Source organism: Ochotona princeps, chromosome X, assembly GCF_030435755.1.
Source record: "Ochotona princeps isolate mOchPri1 chromosome X, mOchPri1.hap1, whole genome shotgun sequence".
Taxonomy (NCBI): Eukaryota; Metazoa; Chordata; class Mammalia; order Lagomorpha; family Ochotonidae; genus Ochotona; species Ochotona princeps.
In genome coordinates, this window is record NC_080865.1 from 67,924,665 (window position 1) to 67,942,675 (window position 18,011).

At 42.9% G+C, this 18,011-nt stretch overlaps 1 protein-coding gene across 2 annotated transcripts; it reads left to right on the forward strand.

The window, feature by feature from the left end:
• Positions 1-190: 190 nt before the first annotated feature.
• Positions 191-17,083, forward strand: PLP1 (proteolipid protein 1). Of its 2 annotated transcripts, none has more exons than XM_004590160.3 (8): positions 191-336; positions 2,776-2,922; positions 11,279-11,465; positions 11,904-12,165; positions 13,277-13,445; positions 13,932-14,005; positions 14,775-14,840; positions 15,935-17,083. In XM_004590160.3, exons 2-8 carry the CDS (start codon positions 2,919-2,921, stop codon positions 16,004-16,006), a joined length of 834 nt encoding a protein of 277 aa, XP_004590217.1. In that variant the 5' UTR covers positions 191-336; positions 2,776-2,918; the 3' UTR covers positions 16,007-17,083. The 2 variants fall into 2 exon arrangements, with proteins under 2 accessions (XP_004590217.1, XP_004590219.1); XM_004590162.4 differs by having other exon boundaries at positions 199-336; positions 11,904-12,060.
• Positions 17,084-18,011: the final 928 nt, after the last annotated feature.

Genomic DNA, 18,011 nt, shown 5'->3' on the forward strand with positions numbered 1-18,011 from the left:
GAAATGTCCTGTGGGATCACAGAGAGTTGAGGTAACATCCAAGTATTTAGCAGTTATTTGCAGGAAATGTCACAGCCAAACCAAGCAATGCTGAAGGAAGGGGCCCGGGTTCTTGGAGATACCATCAGAATTGCATGAAGCAAACTGTTTACTAGTTTTATACAATCCTGCATTGTTTCCACAGGCTGCCCATACAATCGGCCTACTGCCACCAAAAAGACTGGCAATGCCCTCTTGAGGAATCCCTGGGTATTACCAGCAACCTTGCCGGACAATTCAAGAACATTTTGCCAAAGGCACCAAACAAGATCAATGTAAACAGAATCTAAGAAATAGGTGAGAGTAGGTGGATTTTAAAAAGGCCTCTTGAGGACCTGGGAAGAAATCTATGAGTGATTCTGGGAGGGCATAAGGGATTGCTGCAACATACCGTCAGGTTGTATAGGGGGACTGTGACATACTGCATTTTAGGGAGCTGGAAACCTTAGGAAAGTAGGGGCAGTGAGATGACACAGTCACCTGGTCAAGTTCCTTTTCCAGCCCTTGGCATAAGAACAGGCTGGAGATAGGAAGATCTGTTTCATCAAGGGTTATGGAGAGAAAAAAATGACAGAAAAGAGAGAGAGAGGAAAAAGCATAGCAGAGACATAGAGAAAATTAGGCTTGGGGAGAAGACAGTAAACAATAAGTCAGGGGGATTGGAGGAAAGGAGAAAAATGTCTGCTGGGGAGCTGTGTTGGATAAATTGCTGGCTATGAATTTATTGGAACACACATGTTCTTCCAAGTTGCCTAACAATCCCCAGTGCTGGCTGCTCTGAAGCCAAAGGGGAGATGTTTGCTAGGGCTCAGTCTGATCCATTTCTCCTGTGCAGAGCTGTCTCATCTGTTCAGGCTATGAAAGATCATTTCTCTCACACATCCCTAGTCAGAATCCCTGAAGTTTGAACTCAGTTCATTCTACTATCTATGAGCTGAGGGCCCATGTTTGGTGATGCCTGGTTCTTGATCCTCCAGCTCCTCCATGGCCGTTAGGACAGTTATCATGGAGAAGACTATTGCTGACACATTCTTACAGCTGAATTTTTATAGCAGGGCAGAGTCTATACTGGGAGAACAGGGGAGGGGAGGGCAGCTGCTCTGGGACGCTTTAGTACCAGTCTGATCTCTGCAAAGATACTTGCATAGCATTCTAAAGGGGCATCACGAACATGGTCATGTTCTCCTTGGGACATGCATAGGAGCAACAATTCTAGCATTTTGAACAAGTGTCAAAGACTGCAGGTCTTAGGACTCTGTGGGCCTTCGGGGCATCTGAATAAGATTCACTCATTTTCTGACATCAGTGCCCAAGCTAGAAACAGGCCTCATGTCATCATCCAAAGAGAAAAGAAATATGTAAGTCTTAGTGCTCTCTCCCCACCAGGAAGATTCTGGATTGTACTCAGTATCTCCCTCCTCACTTTTCTTACTCCAGACAAAGTCACAGCAAAAGTTCCAAGAGGCCATACCTTCCTTCCATGGAGCCATCCAGCAGGTGCAGCCCTGTTCTATGCCAACCAGTTTCCTTACAGACCATCAGTGGGTGGACACTAGCCTCTAGGCTGAGAGCTATGCCTCTCTGAAGGGAAAGAGGACATTGACACGAGTCCAGTTAGGCACTGCTTCTATAATAAGAATCACTTATTCTAGAATATCTTTCCAGACTGATCTCACCTAGTCCTGGGTGCTCAAACACCTTAACAATCCTTAGCACAATTATTGCTTAGACAGTTTTCAGATTTTATTTCCCTGCTTTTGCTGCTTGGCCATATTTTTCTGGTATTTCCCTAAGGCAAAGACAATGCTTATCTTCCCCTCTCCATCTTCACTACCACCTGCTGCTTCATCTCAACCCACTTCTTGCTTCTGTCAACCTGGCCTCAGCAATCTCATGAAGACATTGTACGTTCCCTGAGTGGAATGTTGACTGTCTTATTCCCAGATCGTGGTATCGGTTTGTCTTAAGCAGATTATCCTCTTTGGCAATTGTCTGCATCATTGACTTTGTCCTTTTCTTTAGCCTATTCTATGAACTTGTACAGGTCTTGTCCCCTTTGTCCGTTGGGTCCCCTGAGGATCTCCTGTTATCCTATCTATAAAACTGTTACAATTCCAGCTTTCCCAGCTTGGTAACAATCTAGTCGTAGAACTAACAACTTGCATTTTGTTCTGGTTTAATAGAAACAGAGGATTTGGAGGAAATTATTTGGAAAGACAGTTTTCTCTTGTATTTCTAGAACTGAGAGGGGAAACGGATCTTATTTAATGAGTAGGAGAAGGGGAAAGGTGAACAGGGCAAGGGCCTTCAGGTGTGAGGGCAGAGGCAGCTTCAAAAGGATTGGGAGATAACATCTATGTTTGGGACCCTGGCCTCTTGTTGGGGTTACCACTTCCATGGTTTTTCATGCCTTTGCTGCCACATCCCTCACCAGATAGAACCAAGAATCTTTGGGGAGCTTCTATGGTCTCTTCATTTTATTTCCTTCCCTAATTCACATCCAGATATCTCTGCCACAAAGTGAAAATTCCAGGCAAGAATTAGCAGGCGGGAGGGGGGGAGAAATATATCAGCAAAAGACAGAGAAGATGGAGCCCTTAAACAAGGGAGTATCCCTGAGGAGGTGGGGACAAGGGGAGGAGAAGGGGAGGAAAAGGGGAGGAGGAGAGGAGGAGGAAAGCAGGCCTGTCCCTTTAAGGGGGTTGGCTGTCAATCAGAAAGCCCTTTTCATTGCAGGAGAAGAGGACAAAGATACTCAGAGGGAAAAAGTAAAGGAGCGAAGAAGGAGACTGGAGCCACCAGGATCCTTCCAGCTGAACAAAGTCAGCCGCAAAGCAGACTAGCCAGCCGGCTACAATTGGAGTCAGAATCCCAAAATCATGGGTGAGTTTCTGAAACTTTAGCATTCAAGATTCAAGCTGACATGGGAATTCACAAGAGAATTTCCCAACTTTGAGATTTGGGGTTTCCAATGCTTTAAATGAGCTGTGTTTGGGGGCACTTTTTTCTTCGTAAATTCCTTGGCATTGAATTAGATTAACTCCTCTCTTGTTCTGAGTGTAATATTTTTTTGCTGAAAAATTCCAGCAGCAGCACTTGGAGAGTCACACAGATTCTTGGAGACAGTGTCCAGAAGGATGGATGTGGTCATGTGTCCTCCTATCCTCTCACTTTTACCTTCTGTTTTCCTCTGGTCTCAAGGCCCTCGTAATGGCCAGGTCAACTGACACCCTTGCTTTGGCTTTAGGAAACTGACTGTTGGGTAACCTGTAGATGTGCAAAATGACAACTGGTTAGCTGCAAAAATTTGGGCTCCATTGGACATCAGTTGAAAGCTGGGAAATCTGACAAGCTGCATTCAGGCTTGACTATAGCTAAGGAGGTGATCCTCAGGTTCTGGAAATGAATGTAACACCCTGACTGTCTTTACCATGGGGAGTGGCTATGGGCAGGTGTGTGTATGTAAGTTTTGTTTGTGCATGTGCTTGTACGGGTGAACATTTCTAGTAAATGCCACAGACTTAGCTTCCAAACAACCAAAACTTTATGACTCTTGCCAAGTTGGAGTGATAAGGGTGTCTCTAGGTTATATACACACAGAAGCCATGAGGTTCTGGTATCGGGGATTGTCTGTTCAGGGTAAGGGTCTTTGTTCATACAGAATAGCACAGAAACATGTATGCATCACTCACATTTGGCAAAGCAAGGAGAGCAGGTTGAGCACCTTGTAAGGGAAACGAGGTTCAATTGTCCCATGCATTCTCCTTCAGAGGTGGTACACAGTAGACTCCCACAATGTCCATGGAGTTAGCTTTTCAATGATGTTGATTTGATATCAGTCTTAATGTTGTTTCATCCTGAAACACCAAGAAAGTTCCATAGGATGTATATTCAGGTCAGATACTTAACGAGGACAGATCAATAGAATAGGAATCACAACAACCAGGTTCAAAATACAGAGCTGCCATGTATGAAGTGTGCACCTTGGGCAGGTTACTGTGAATTCACTTCACCATTGAGAAAATGAGGCTAGCAGTAACTCCTTTGCTTTCAGGGATGTATGAATTAAGTGCTAGTAATGTGGAAATCCTTGAAATTGGGCAATCTGTATAGCAACTGTAAATCATGGTAACACCAATTACTATTCAATGATGTGTGTACAAGAGAACTTTTGTTCTTTCCAAGATAGTTGGTTTTATTTGTGTGCTTGGGGAAGAATCATTTGACCAATGATGTTTGTCTGGAAAGGAGGTGAATATTTGAGGAACTCAACTCCTGCCCTAGGGAACATCTGACAACCTGCCTGCTGTCAGGCCAGCTGATTGGGTAGGTTGTGCATTGAAAACATGAAGAGGTGTCAAGAAGGCTGTTGAGTATTACCTTCTCAGGGGATTGAAATCCTAAGGAAAAGACAATAACAAATAAGATGATCACAGGGAGAGTTTCCTGTTATGGAGGCTGTATGAGTTCCCCAAGAGGAAGAGTGCCACAGATAAGGATTCCTCTGTGGATGTATATTTGGTTCCAGTTTCAGCAGTGGACAATATTTGAGCTGTGTAAACATGATGCAGTAGCCACTGAGTGTTGTGTTATTCAGTGATAGAACATACCGATTTTGTGAATGATATGCATCCCTAGTTGAAGCCACTGAACTGCTGCTACTGGTATGGAGTATATTGCTACTTTGCAATTGCAGTAAACAAATTGTATCATGGAATTAAGAGTTGGAGTGAACTTTAGAAGTTGTCTAAGCCAATTCTCAATGCAGGATCCATTTCTGCCATAACCAATAAGATGTTTGTATAGCCTCTGCTTGCTCGTGTCCAGGGACAAGAAGCTCCTAGCACCTTAATCATATAGAACGTTTTAGGAGTGGAAGCAAAAAGGAACACTGTACTCAGGAGTGTTGGCATAAAAAGGTGGATAGGGGAAACGATACCTCAGCACATTTGGTCCTAATTTGAAAAGGGAGTTTTCCGAATGACTCTTTGAGGGTAGCAGTGCAAGTGGAAAGGCACCAAAAAGCAGTAGCTGATTGTTCTCTGCTCAGAAACACAAGATCATTACTGATCAGCAAAACATTGGCTTCTGAAAGCCTGTTGTCATCTGAGAACAGCGGCTGTAACCCTGGCAACCAGACTATGATGCTTCCCTTCAAATGTGGCTGTTTGCCGAGCCAGTGTAGTTGTGACTGGCTCTGAGTAAGTAGGCGTAGTCCCAGCAAAAACTGTGCTTGCCTGGCAGTGGTTTGATTTTTAGAAAATGCCAGAAGACTAGCTGAATCCCTTCAAGATGGCAATACCATGAGAATACCAGGAGTCGTAAACAAACCAGATCCAAACCAGCCTGCTTATTCTTCCTAGACACTCGGTAGAATGATCAAGGGCAGCTTTCCTTCTCCTCCTCCCACCCCTGAGTCCCACTCCTGAGTTCTCCCCTTTGCTAGTTGTGAGAAATCAAACAACTGGTGGAGGAGCCAGGCAGCATGAGAGGTTTGCTCTGCTGCTTCCAGGAGTTTTTGCCCCAACTCTGAGATAAGAAAGCCAGAAGTCAGACTCAACAGCCTGAGAACTAGAACTGCTCTCTCAGTGTTATGTGAGTGGCCACAACCTCGACCTTGGAGGTGAGTAGGAGGGCAAATTTGATTCTCCAAAGCTGTTAAAGTAGAATGTAGAATCCTGACCTTTTATGCCATTGCTTTTTTTTTTTTTTTTTTTTTTTGGAGGCATATCTTCAAGCTTTTAAAACCATCCTCCTGGTACAGCTCTGGAGTCTTGAAAAAAAGTCACATAGAGACGCCTTGCATGCCCACATAACTTCAGATCTAGAGAAGATTAAGTCAGGGCAGAGACATGATCAGGAAGGATAAAAGCAGCTAATGATGGGTGAACAGAGTGGCTTTCCCTTCCTATCCCGCTCATAGACCTGGTTTAGTGCTAGACTTATATCAAAATTTTAGCAATTACTGATTGATTCATCTCTCATTAGCTGGAATAAAATGGTCCTGGGAGCCATCTTTCAGCTCTGCACTAACCTCTGAGTTCTCTAGCAGGTAGGGCTCTAAGCAAGATTCAGTGACATCCCAAGGATGAGAAAAATGTTCCCCATATCCCTTTCACACTATATCTAATGCAGGAGGAGTAGTTGGTAGGAATATGGTATGGCTACTGTTTGTCTTTCATCTTCCCGTAAGTGAACAAGGTAGAGACAATGTGCCACAGACAGGGTTTAGTAATCAAATCTTGTACTTCCCAATATTTACACATAGACTACCAGATGTGTGTGTATGGGAAGGGGCGGTGGGGAGTTTCTGAAGGGTATAAGGAACAAGGTGGCCAAGATGTGGTTGCCATGGTAATAGTAATCTCAGGCTGAGATCTGTTTTTATTCAACTTTGTCCACAATACTTGATTGTCCAGCTGGCTTGGAGTCCTATAATTCAGCTTCTACAGGTCCTTTCTAGCATTTGAATGTGATGTAAGTGCTGATATCATGTAGGAATGACAGAATTATAGGCTGGACTTTATCACACCAGGAGAAGGCCAGCAGCAAAACTCTGTCCCTGGACCTCCTCAGCCCTGGTGTTTTACTCAGAGAACCCACCCACTGAACTCCATCCTTCCCTAGTACCAGTCACGGCTGCTGTAACATCTTGGCCTTGTCAGTTGCTGTAGGGCCTGATCAAGGAGGCTTCTGTTCGCTGGGTGAGGTTAAGGGGTGGGTTCTGGGAGAAGGATTAGACTGTAGTGCAGATTAGAGACTTAGGGAGATGGGGCCAGTTTCTTACTCAATGAGCTTGCCTGTTGTTTAGCTCTATTGTATAGGGCTCTTCTATCTCTGCCTTTGTCAGCTGAATTCAAGGGACAGGCTTGGATTGTACAGTGCACAATTGGCCTCTTTCTACCATTCCTTTCGATGAAAGCCCTTCCTCTCCTCCCTTTGATGAGTTCCCAGATTCACACTGAAATTTCCATCATGGAGCTAATTCTTGAGGCGTGCCCAGGGCATAGGAAAGGAGGGAAGCTTGGGAGTTCTTGGCCCCAGCTTAAAAAAGACAGCATCAGGAACCACACAGTCCCTGAGATGGACCTGGATCTCTGTGTAAATTACAGTGGTCCTGTTTATCTTCTTCCGACCCCTGAAGAGAGCACTGATGACAAAGGCTCAAAGTCTACCAGTGGTTTATCTTTGGGGACGTTTTAGAATGTGGCAAACTTTGAATTTATCTTGTCCCTTTGTTACGTTTCTCTACAGGACTTGGTTCTCTCAGTCTTCACATCCAGTTATAAGTAGCTTGGTGTTTGGTTCACAGATGGAAATTTGTACTCCCTAATAGGATTGCAAGCACTCTGAAGAAAGAGGCTGACCCTCTGAGTTCTTCTCTGTTTCTCATAGTGTCTAGATCACTACCAATGGATTTAATGCTTGCAAAGAGTCCATGTAAGCATAAATGGAGGGAAATCCATTATGAGGATGATTATTTTATCTATGACCTCCTCATCAAAAGCAGGTGGTTTGATTCAATTCAGTTTGCCAGGTAATGTTATTGTTATATAGATCTCTTATGCCAAATCTGCTGTGTCACAGTCTGAAGTTAGCCTGAAAGTGTGAGACTGTCTCTTGAGAGAAGGAAGGAACTTCTGTAGAATCATCAAGTTTTCTTGAGTCAAACTCACACTCTCAACTATAGGGGTGCTAAAATGGAGAGCCAATAGCTTTTATCTGTTGTTCACACATACTCAAGGGCATTTCTTGAACTGTGAAAAATCAGAGTTAACCCAATGAACTTTCCTTGGAGTGCTTTGATAAGCTACTTGGATGAAAAGGCAGTTTCTTGGATATTCTGACTTTTTCCCAAACAAAATTTTAAAAATTAACTTTTGCTTGGACAGACAGTAATTCTTCACTTTTCTGAACTTACATGTCCCCAGAACAAATGTTTCATCTTCATTGTAAAGAAATTGGCACCCGATGCTAATGATGATATTGTTCAACTGTTTATAGCTCTATAGTGATAGATTTATCCAAGGCTATTTATGTCAGACTACACATTAGAAACCTATTAAAGTCTATATCCATGTCTCTTGCTTTGAGCAACAGCAGAGCAGAAAATGGGGTGCCAAGCTCTCAGCTCTCTCAGAAAATAGAGTAACATGGGTGCTAAATGCAAAGAGTATCGCTTGGTAACTCAACATTGCTCCCTAAGGCTGAGCCCTTTATCACCTAATCGAATATTACACAGGACACTCTCTGGCTGCATGAGTGATGGCCAAGGGACCAGATATACTAAAGAGGATTTCCCCTCTCAATCTACAATCCTTGAAAGGGCATCAGATCAAACTTGGAATGGAATTCTCTGTTTGGCTAGCGTTATTTGAAATCCTCCCATCCCTGATTACACCTGCAGCAGTATTCAGATCTTCCCAGGGTAAAAAACAAAACAAAGCAAAACAAACAAACAACAACAAAAAAACAAAACCTCAAGTGAGTTAGTAGGTCCAGGACAGCTACTAGCTAGGATGGATGGCTTTCCTTCCCCTGGGTATACAGTCCTGCTATTGTCCTGGGTCCGACCCCCCCCCCCACCCCCAGGCCTGCGGGTCCCCACAGAATACCAATGAGGCTCCTGAAATCTCAGGACAAAACAAGGCTTCTTTGTCCAGGGGAGCTATGGAGGGCTCTGTCCAAGCCCTGACCCTGTGCTGGGGAGAGCGGGAACAGTGGGGTCACTGACCTTCTCCCCCCACCCCCACCCCCAGGCTTGAGAGACCTTCTTTACCAGAGCAAAAGTAGAGTTTGGGGGTAGGAAGGAACTGGATAGGCAGAGAAGAAAAAAAATGACAGTGCTGTTTATGTCCTAGCTTCTTTTCTTGACTTGGAGAATTCATCTTGTTGGAGAATAACCTGTTGAAAAGATCAATTTCTGGAATATTTCTGGGGAGGAATAATTGGTTTAAGCATTTCTGTTTTTTACTCCGGTATGCACACATGGATGTGTGCATGTGCCCACACCATGGGCCAGTTCTGACGAGGCACAGTTAGCAGTGACTCTTGGGGAAGTTCATGTGGGGTAGAGTCAGCCTCCACTTATAGCAGCACAGTTACAAAATAATTCTTTCTCAACAGAGGCTGAGTGTTCTAGCCTTGGAACATTTCTTGGAAAAGGGAAGGGCTTGGTTCAGGGTGGCATGTCAGCTATTGACGTTGCCTAACTTAGGCTTCTGAGCCATATCCCTGGTATCACATACAAGGATCTTTTAAGTAGAGGCGATAGCATGTTATAGGATTGATTCATTCTGGGGCTCAAAGAACAGAGACAAATGCTACTACCTCAGCTTTCCCATGAAAATGATAATTTGTTCTTTCAAAACTTATTCATAATGATATGATTAAACCATTCAAATCATCAAGTGCTTCAACAGGGGTGAAAAGAAACCATACTAGTATTAAAAAAGGGTCAGGTAAAGGATACCTTCCCCGCAACTTTGCCCTGGTACCTTGGAACAGACAAGTCTCTTGGCCTAGAGAGATGCTTGACTATAAAAATCCCAATCTAAGAAATTAATGTAATTTATGTTCTTCTTATGAGGAATCACAAAATGCTCATTTCAAAATCAGCAGCTTCTCTGAAAATTTTGTTGGCTACCTGTGTGCCTACTCTATGAGCAGATGTGTAAAACCAGTGTATGTGTGTATAGACACACACACATAAAGATTAGGAAGTTTTGTCTTAAAAACTTGACATTTTCATCTTTCCCCACATTTTTAGGGATTTGGCTCAGAAGCCAGAGGGAACCATGTTCTTACCCAGTCTATTCAATCATATTATTGGTGTTTCGTAGGTTTCATACCATGTGATATTTTACAGCATGAGCTGTACTTGGAACACACAGAACCTGAGACTTGTGTGTCTTTTCTCTTTCTAAGGAACATTGCTATGGGCCCTGCAGCATCAGATCTGGAGATCTCAGGGAGTCCCACTCAGTACTTTTAAACACCCGTGTTCTCAGGCCCTGGTGTGTTTTTTCTTGTGCTAGAAAGATGTTTCATGCTTTGCTGACTTAGTATAAAGTCTCTTTGTAGCTCCAGTGACAGAATGAGGGTGGGGACATTGGTCAAGCTAAAGTATAGGGACACAAAATATTTGTGCATAACATCCAAAAATCATTAAGCCTACATGTATATTACTGTGAATAATTGCGTATCATTTATCTATGCTAAGAAGAATCAACCATTCCTTGCAACAGATGTGTACAGTAGTCAGAAATATGCATTTTGCACAGTTGCCTCCACCAAAATGCTCTTCAAATTTAGATGCTGTTTGGCAATACCAACATCTCTGACTTATACCTTTTCCTTCTTTGTTGAACCCCAAATGCATTTCCCCCTGTGAACACACACTTGACTACCTGAAATCATTAGTTGAGAACTACCTCACTTGTTCTTTCTCAGTACAATAAAGACTCCCTTATGACAGAGCCTGTGTCTTCCTATCCTATCTAATACTTAACACATACCAGGCTAGGCACATAGTAAGTATCCCATAAATAGCTGATGAATGACTACTGAAACAAACTGACAAACAGACTGGAGCAATGAGAAAGGAGGTACTGATTTGACAAAGCTCTCCTGCTTGCTACCTGAATTACTGAGTTATTTTTTTTTAAAGATTTATTCATTTTATTACAGCCAGATATACACAGAGGAGGAGAGACAGAGAGGAAGATCTTCCATCCGATGTTTCACTCCACAAGTGAGCCACAACGGCCGGCGCGCCGATCCGAAGCCGAGAACCAGGAACCTCTTCTGGGTCTCCCACGCGGGTGCAGTGTCCCAAAGCTTTGGGCCGTCCTCAACTGCTTCCCCAGGCCACAAGCAGGGAGCTGGATGGGAAGTGGAGCTGCCGGGATTAGAACCGGTGCCCATATGGGATCCCGGGGCTTTCAAGGCGAGGACTTTAGCCGCTAGGCCACACCGCCGGGCCCCTTACTGAGTTATTTTTAAAAAGCCATAAATACTAGAAATTAAAAGAAAATATTTATGGGAATGGGACAATGTAATGATTATGTGTCAGTCATATTTTAAAAGCTGAAATTTCTAGACTCTTCTTGTCTTGGGGTCCAGATGACCATTGCATCTGTGCTCACGCCCACATGGGCTGGACCACCTGGCATGGTGGTGTGAGTGGCATGAGTTACCTCCTCCCCATGCCTGACTGTTTGTCTTCCTTTTCCCTCAGGCTTGTTAGAGTGCTGTGCAAGATGTCTGGTGGGGGCCCCCTTTGCTTCTCTGGTGGCCACTGGATTGTGTTTCTTTGGAGTGGCATTGTTCTGTGGCTGTGGCCATGAAGCACTCACTGGTACAGAGAAGCTAATTGAGACCTATTTCTCCAAAAACTACCAGGACTATGAATATCTCATCAATGTGTAAGTACTTCTTCTCCCTCACAGCTGTTCTAGCTGTGACATCCTGCTTGTGTCTGTTCAGGCTCATATCTAAGCTCATTGTTTTCCTTGAGCAAGTTAAGCACCTGTCTCTCGCTCTTGCTCTGCTGTACTATGAGATGGCATCCCTGAAGGATCAGGCAAAAAGAGTAAGGTCCTGATTCTCCAGGTCACTAGCTGAGCAAGGGATGAAAGGAGGAGCAGCTGCTCTTGGCCACACACTCCCTTTATCCTCATGTACTTCAATGAAGAGAAAATGAACGCGTGGGGAAAGAACATAGTGATTGCTCTAGAAACTCTAAAGACTCTCTGTCCTTATTAAGGTTACCACCTAGGTGTGTACCTCACTTGTGTGTTCAAAAGGAGCTGAGTTTTCCATGAATCGGATCTCTGTTCTCTTGTGTCTGTGTGTCACTGCAGGATTCATGCATTCCAGTATGTCATCTATGGAACTGCCTCTTTCTTCTTCCTTTATGGGGCCCTCCTGCTGGCTGAGGGTTTCTACACCACCGGTGCAGTCAGGCAGATCTTTGGCGACTACAAGACCACCATCTGCGGCAAGGGCCTGAGCGCAACGGTAACAGGGGGCCAGAAGGGGAGGGGTTCCAGAGGCCAACATCAAGCTCATTCTTTGGAGCGGGTGTGTCATTGTTTGGGAAAATGGCTAGGACATCCCGACAAGGTGATCATCCTCAGGATTTTGTGGCAATAACAAGGGGTGGGGGATGGTTGGGCGGGAATCTGTTGCCTCATCCCCACCCAAAGCTGGGTCCCCTCTAGAGGCCTGGCTTTTGAGTGAGGAAGTGATGGCTACAGCCCCAAACAAGAAGGTCAGGAAGAACGTGGTGCCCAGCTGACTTCATGTTGCCTTTCAAAGGTTCCCTAGAAAATTGCATCACAATGTGAGAAACAAGAGTTTCTGGAATTCTTTCTTGAATGAAACTGTTTCTAAGCCATCTGTTGGTATTCTCTGATTCCTTTTCCAGTGGGGGCCATAAGAGTAGATCTGAAGCTTTTTGACCAGAGTCTCAAGTGCTGCTCCTGAAACTGAGACTTATGCAAGAGGGAGGGTGGACTATAGCAACTAAGCAATTGATTCTGAGCTGGAATTTACAACCTTCTGGGACTCTGTCATGCTTGGAGGTCCCACAGGGAATAAAAGTGTATCTACATCTTTAATGTTTTATCTCAGCCTGAAGAAAGGCCATCCATCCCAGCTTCTAGTGACACACATATTGGTTAACATGTCTAGAGTTCAAGATTGTCTAGTGGATGAATATGTGTGCATTGTGGTATTGAATTTTTGTGACCAGCAGTTAGCTTAGAAAGGTTTTATTTTGTTTTGTTTGTACCTGAGATTTAAATTTCTTATTGGCTTTATTCAAAGCCTGGGGAACCAGAATCTATTCACAAGGAACATTTTCTCGACAAGATCAACCTAAGGCACAGAATGGCATCACTTTCTTTCAAGATCTGTCTTGATTTCTTTATACCTCATCTTCACCCACTTCATCCCTTACAGCTTTTCTAACCCAGGGATCCTCCTCACTCCAACCCCCATCCACACATTCCCCCCTCTCCCATCACCACCCTCCATCACCATTGGGTCCAGTTCTCTAGTGAATACTGCCAATGACCCATGGCAGAGATGCCCTGGTTGGTAATTCATTTGGGGGAGATCCTTGGAATCTGATTTCATTGTATGACACATATCACTCCAGGTTCTCCCAATCTGTGTTTCCATGTATGGAAGCTAATGCTAATTTTTAACCACCCTGTGTCAATCATTTTAGTTTGTGGGCATCACCTATGCCCTGACCGTTGTGTGGCTCCTGGTGTTTGCCTGCTCTGCTGTGCCTGTGTACATTTACTTCAATACTTGGACCACCTGCCAGTCTATTGCCTCCCCCAGCAAGACCTCTACCAGTATAAGCAATCTCTGTGCTGATGCCAGAATGTATGGTAAGTTAGAGCATGGGTGCCCTGGTCCCCCTGCCCACCATAAAAGGGCTACTATATATTTGGTTCTGTTCTTAGGGTAAAGACTATTGATTGAGGGAACAATTTAAGTTTATGAATGCCTAGGATTTTGTTTGTTCATCTCTCGCCATGAAAACTGGAGATATATTTTCCCTGGGAGGGGAACATATAAGTAGTGGGAGGTTTTTTGGCTGTTCATATTGCTTTAATCTAATTTATTGCTATTTCCCACACCCAAGCTGCACATTTCAGATAACAAGCAAGATTTCACAGCTGTTCACTACCATCCTCTATTTCTGTAAATCTTTAAAAGATCTTTATTGTTGGTGAGATCCAGTTATAGCTAGGATGATTAGAGATGGACAAAGGGTTCTGAGGGAAAGTCTTCATGTGACCGCATAAAGTGAACCCTGGTTAACTTTTTTGTTTGTTTGTTTCATTTTTTGTCTGTGTGTCTCTCTCATTTAGGGGTTCTCCCATGGAATGCTTTCCCTGGCAAGGTTTGTGGCTCCAACCTTCTGTCCATCTGCAAGACAGCTGAGGTGAGTTGGCAATTTTTATTACTTTGCACTGAAATGCATGATACCATACCCATTCCTACCCATGGCCTTCTGTTTTAAGGACTGAATTTTCTCTTTGCCGAATTTAGAATTAGCAGATTGCATTCTACAAAATATTGGTTAAGTTTCCTTAGAGTTGCATGAAAAATATTCCACTCCAATTCATCCAATTCTTCCCTCCCCCCAAGATAATGTGTAGTTTTAGGTAAAAATAGAGTTTAATAGCATAATTCCCCATATGGAAATTTTCGTTCTTATACTTAAAAACTTGATGAAGAGACTAGATATACAGATATACACTTAGGATGCATGAAGCACTTTTAATTTGGAACTTCTTAATCTCTAGTGAGAGATAAAATCAGTATATTGGAAAGGGGAAATACTTTATTGAAAATTAATATTTTACACAATTCAGGCAGGGGGATACCAGTAAATCCTCAGGAGGATGGCAGAAAGCTTTTTTTTGAAAGCAAAGTGTTGACACAAAGATAGGAAAGCAGTCCATTATTTGAGAACACTGCTCTGTCTCATGAAGAGTCTGTGTTCTTGGTGCTGTGGGGCTAGGTGCTATGGCATACATTGAAGAACAAAAGGCCTGCACGTAGGGAAGTGAAAATCCAGTTAGAGAAGCGGAATTAACACACATGAAAGGGATCAACACATTCAGAAAGCTGTATTCATGATTTACTGTGGAACATTATTTTCTTTTGCTGTTTTAAGAAATAGCTCTCCATTTTGCGTTTTCCCACAGTTCCAAATGACCTTCCATCTGTTCATTGCTGCGTTTGTGGGAGCTGCAGCTACGCTGGTTTCCCTGGTGAGTTTCTTTTGAATGAAACAGTTCTAAGATAGCTTCAGTATAGATATGGTGAAAAACAAGAAGATAGACTTCCTCCAGCTTTCAAATGGAGAGAAACAATGGGGAAGAAACAACAAAGTGTACAGTCTGTATGCTTCTACTTTGCTTTTTGACAAAGAAACAACCTTCAGAAATTAGACAGGAACAGGGTGCGAGGAAACAAGAGGTAAGAGATTCATAGAAATGAGCAATAGCATTTACTGTTTACAGAGCATGTAAGATACATTTGTTTGAGTACAAAATATTTTTAAATCCATGCATGATGAGGTCTAAAAGGTTCATGGAAAATGAGTATATGGAAAAAGCTGTGTGTGGATGTCAAAATTGTGCCAAAATGAAGCTCTCTGTTAATTCCACTTATCACAAACTTTTTAGGGTCTCCCCAAGTCTACTCTAAACATGAATTCATCTTGGAGACTCTGCAGTTGGTTATAGTATCATGAAAATACAGGAAAAACCTCTTACTATGATTACAATTGTTATAATTCTGATGTAATTCTATATTCCATGTCCTGATGATAGTCTTACAGCACAGCGTCAATGTAGTGAACTCATTGGGCAGATTCAAAATCCAGTGCACTAGAGGATGGAAGTGATTTACTTGAAGTCATTGAACAAATGACCATAATAAGGATAAGTTCATGAAACTCCTGGTTTTTATTGCCAAACCTGTGCAACCTGGAGTGGGCTCTATGTCTATAGCAAGTCCCCTGTGACTTCAGTTCATTCAGCCATGTGGCTGTGGCAGAGCCTAACCACTGCTCGCTTCCATGAGGAGAACTCAGTTTAAGGCTGAGTACATATGGAGGATAAATTCTTGGTAATTTGATTCTCTCAGCCTGCACCATTTGAGAGGAAATCTCTCAGAGACAACTTCTTGTTGAGTGGATAGATAGGAAGCCTTGGGTCATGCTGTTTCTAGCAGAGCAAAGTTTTTCCTTTAGTTCTTGAATTATGATTTTCTTTCTTATGCCTCCTTGTTCCCAAAAGGGACAGAGGAGAGAGGACTCCCAAGTCTCCTGTCAATCATATGCTCTCTTTTATTTTCACAGCTCACCTTCATGATCGCTGCCACCTACAACTTTGCCGTACTTAAACTCATGGGCCGAGGCACCAAGTTCTGATCTCCTGTAGGAATCCCCCCCTTGTCTAACAGCGAGGCTCTAACCACACAGCCTACAATGCTGCGTCTCCCATCTTAACTGCCTTTGCCACTGACTGGCCCTCCTCTTGACGAGTGTAACAAGACAGGAGAGTCTGGCAAGTGATTAATGTCTCTCCGTGGACTCTCCCCACTTATGTACCTCTTTTAGTCATTTTACTTCACGGCTGGTTCTTGCCAGAAATGGGAAATCCCTGACTGCAAGTCACATGGGAATAGAGGCTCTGATTCCGTTTCCCGGCATCTCCTGAATACCAGGAAGTGCCTTCTTCTCAAAGGGCGCTTCCATCGATGGAAACAAAGATGCTGAGGTAGAGAGAAGGAAGGTGTGTGGTCCTCTTGTCATTTATAGGGGTCAAATACATTCTCATCCCTTTATCCATTTGGCCACCAAAGAAAGAAGGAAGAAAATAGCTGGCAGCAAAAACAAAACAAAAGAGTGTTTGCCCTAATCTGCCTACTGCAGCTGGGAGAAGGGGGTCAAAGCAAGGATCTTTCACCTACAGAAAGAGAGCACTGACCCCAGTTGCTATGGACTATGTAAGCCCTAACTCAGCCAATCCTACTTACACCACAAGGGAGCCTAGTGCTCGTGTAGATGAAGGGGGGCATCTGGCCTTACACATCGTTCAAGAAGAAAACAGGGTATTGTCATCATTTCTCACTCCCTTCTCCTTGATAACAGCTACCATGACAACCCTGTGGTTTCCAAGGAGCTGAGAGCAGAAGGTAGCTTCCAGGAAAGAGACTGGCGTAAGGAGCAGCAGTTGCTGGTGGTTAACGGTGTAACCCAAATAGCCCTCTGGTAGACACAGGACAAATAACTCTTTGGATAGCATGGCTTTTCTGTTAATTACTTGTGTACTCTGGCCTCTATCATATCTTCACAATGGTGCTCTTTTCCTAGGGTATTATCCATTTAGTCGTAATAGCAGATTTGAAAGTTTGTCTCAGATTGGTGCACATTTGAATTTGCCCATTTGTTTATCATTTGGTTGAGGTTGTAGCAGTAAGGTCTGGGAGGGTCTCTGATTTTATGTATTTTATGTGTTTTTCAAATTTTATATTTAAAATCAGCTAGTTCCAGGAATCTATTGAGGTTTTCTCCAAGTATTGTGTCCTTTGAAGGGACAGATTTGATGATTTTGAATCTCAATTTGAATAGTCTATTTGATTAGTTTTTATTGCTAATGGGAGATGACTGTGCTTAGTGATGTTACCCTGGCATGCTAAGAGTGAGGTTTAATATAAAGTTGTTTTTTCCTGGCACAGATTACATAACAGAATACACTAGCTATCAGCTATTCAGTTGGTCAAAAAGACAGGCAAAAAGAGTTTGAAACATGAATAGCTCCCTCATTTAAATCTTTTCCTGCTTTTGTTAGTTTTAGATTAAAAAAAATAAAAACAACTACACCTGATTGACTTTTTACTGAAGGAGAACGTTTTTGTCTGTGGCTGTTCATTGGCAAAGAAAGAGTAGTGTTGTTTTTCCCCCCAAAGTGTTTTCATTGATGTTTAAGGGGATACTGGATCTTGACAAAAAGACAGCAGGTATTTCTTTTCAGACCAGTGGATGAGATAAGCTTCCAGACTGCATAGACAGGAGAGGGAAATGAATCTATAAGACATGAATCAAGATCAATGAAAGTGAAGTCATCTATAGCTTTTGTTTTGTTTTGATTTAATAATATAACAAATAACCAACCCCTCCCTGAAAACTTCCCCCAGATACATACACATATATATACATACACAAAGAGAGTTAATCAACTGAAAGTCTTTCCTTCTTTTCTGATCTAGAATTGCAATTTTAACACATATAAAGGATAAGCTTTTAGAAACTTATCTTACAAAATGTATTTTATAAAATTAAAGAAAATAAAATTAAGAATGTTCTCAATCAACAACTGTGTCCTTTGAGTGAATTGTTCTTTTTTCAACCTCACAATAGAAACTTAGCCATT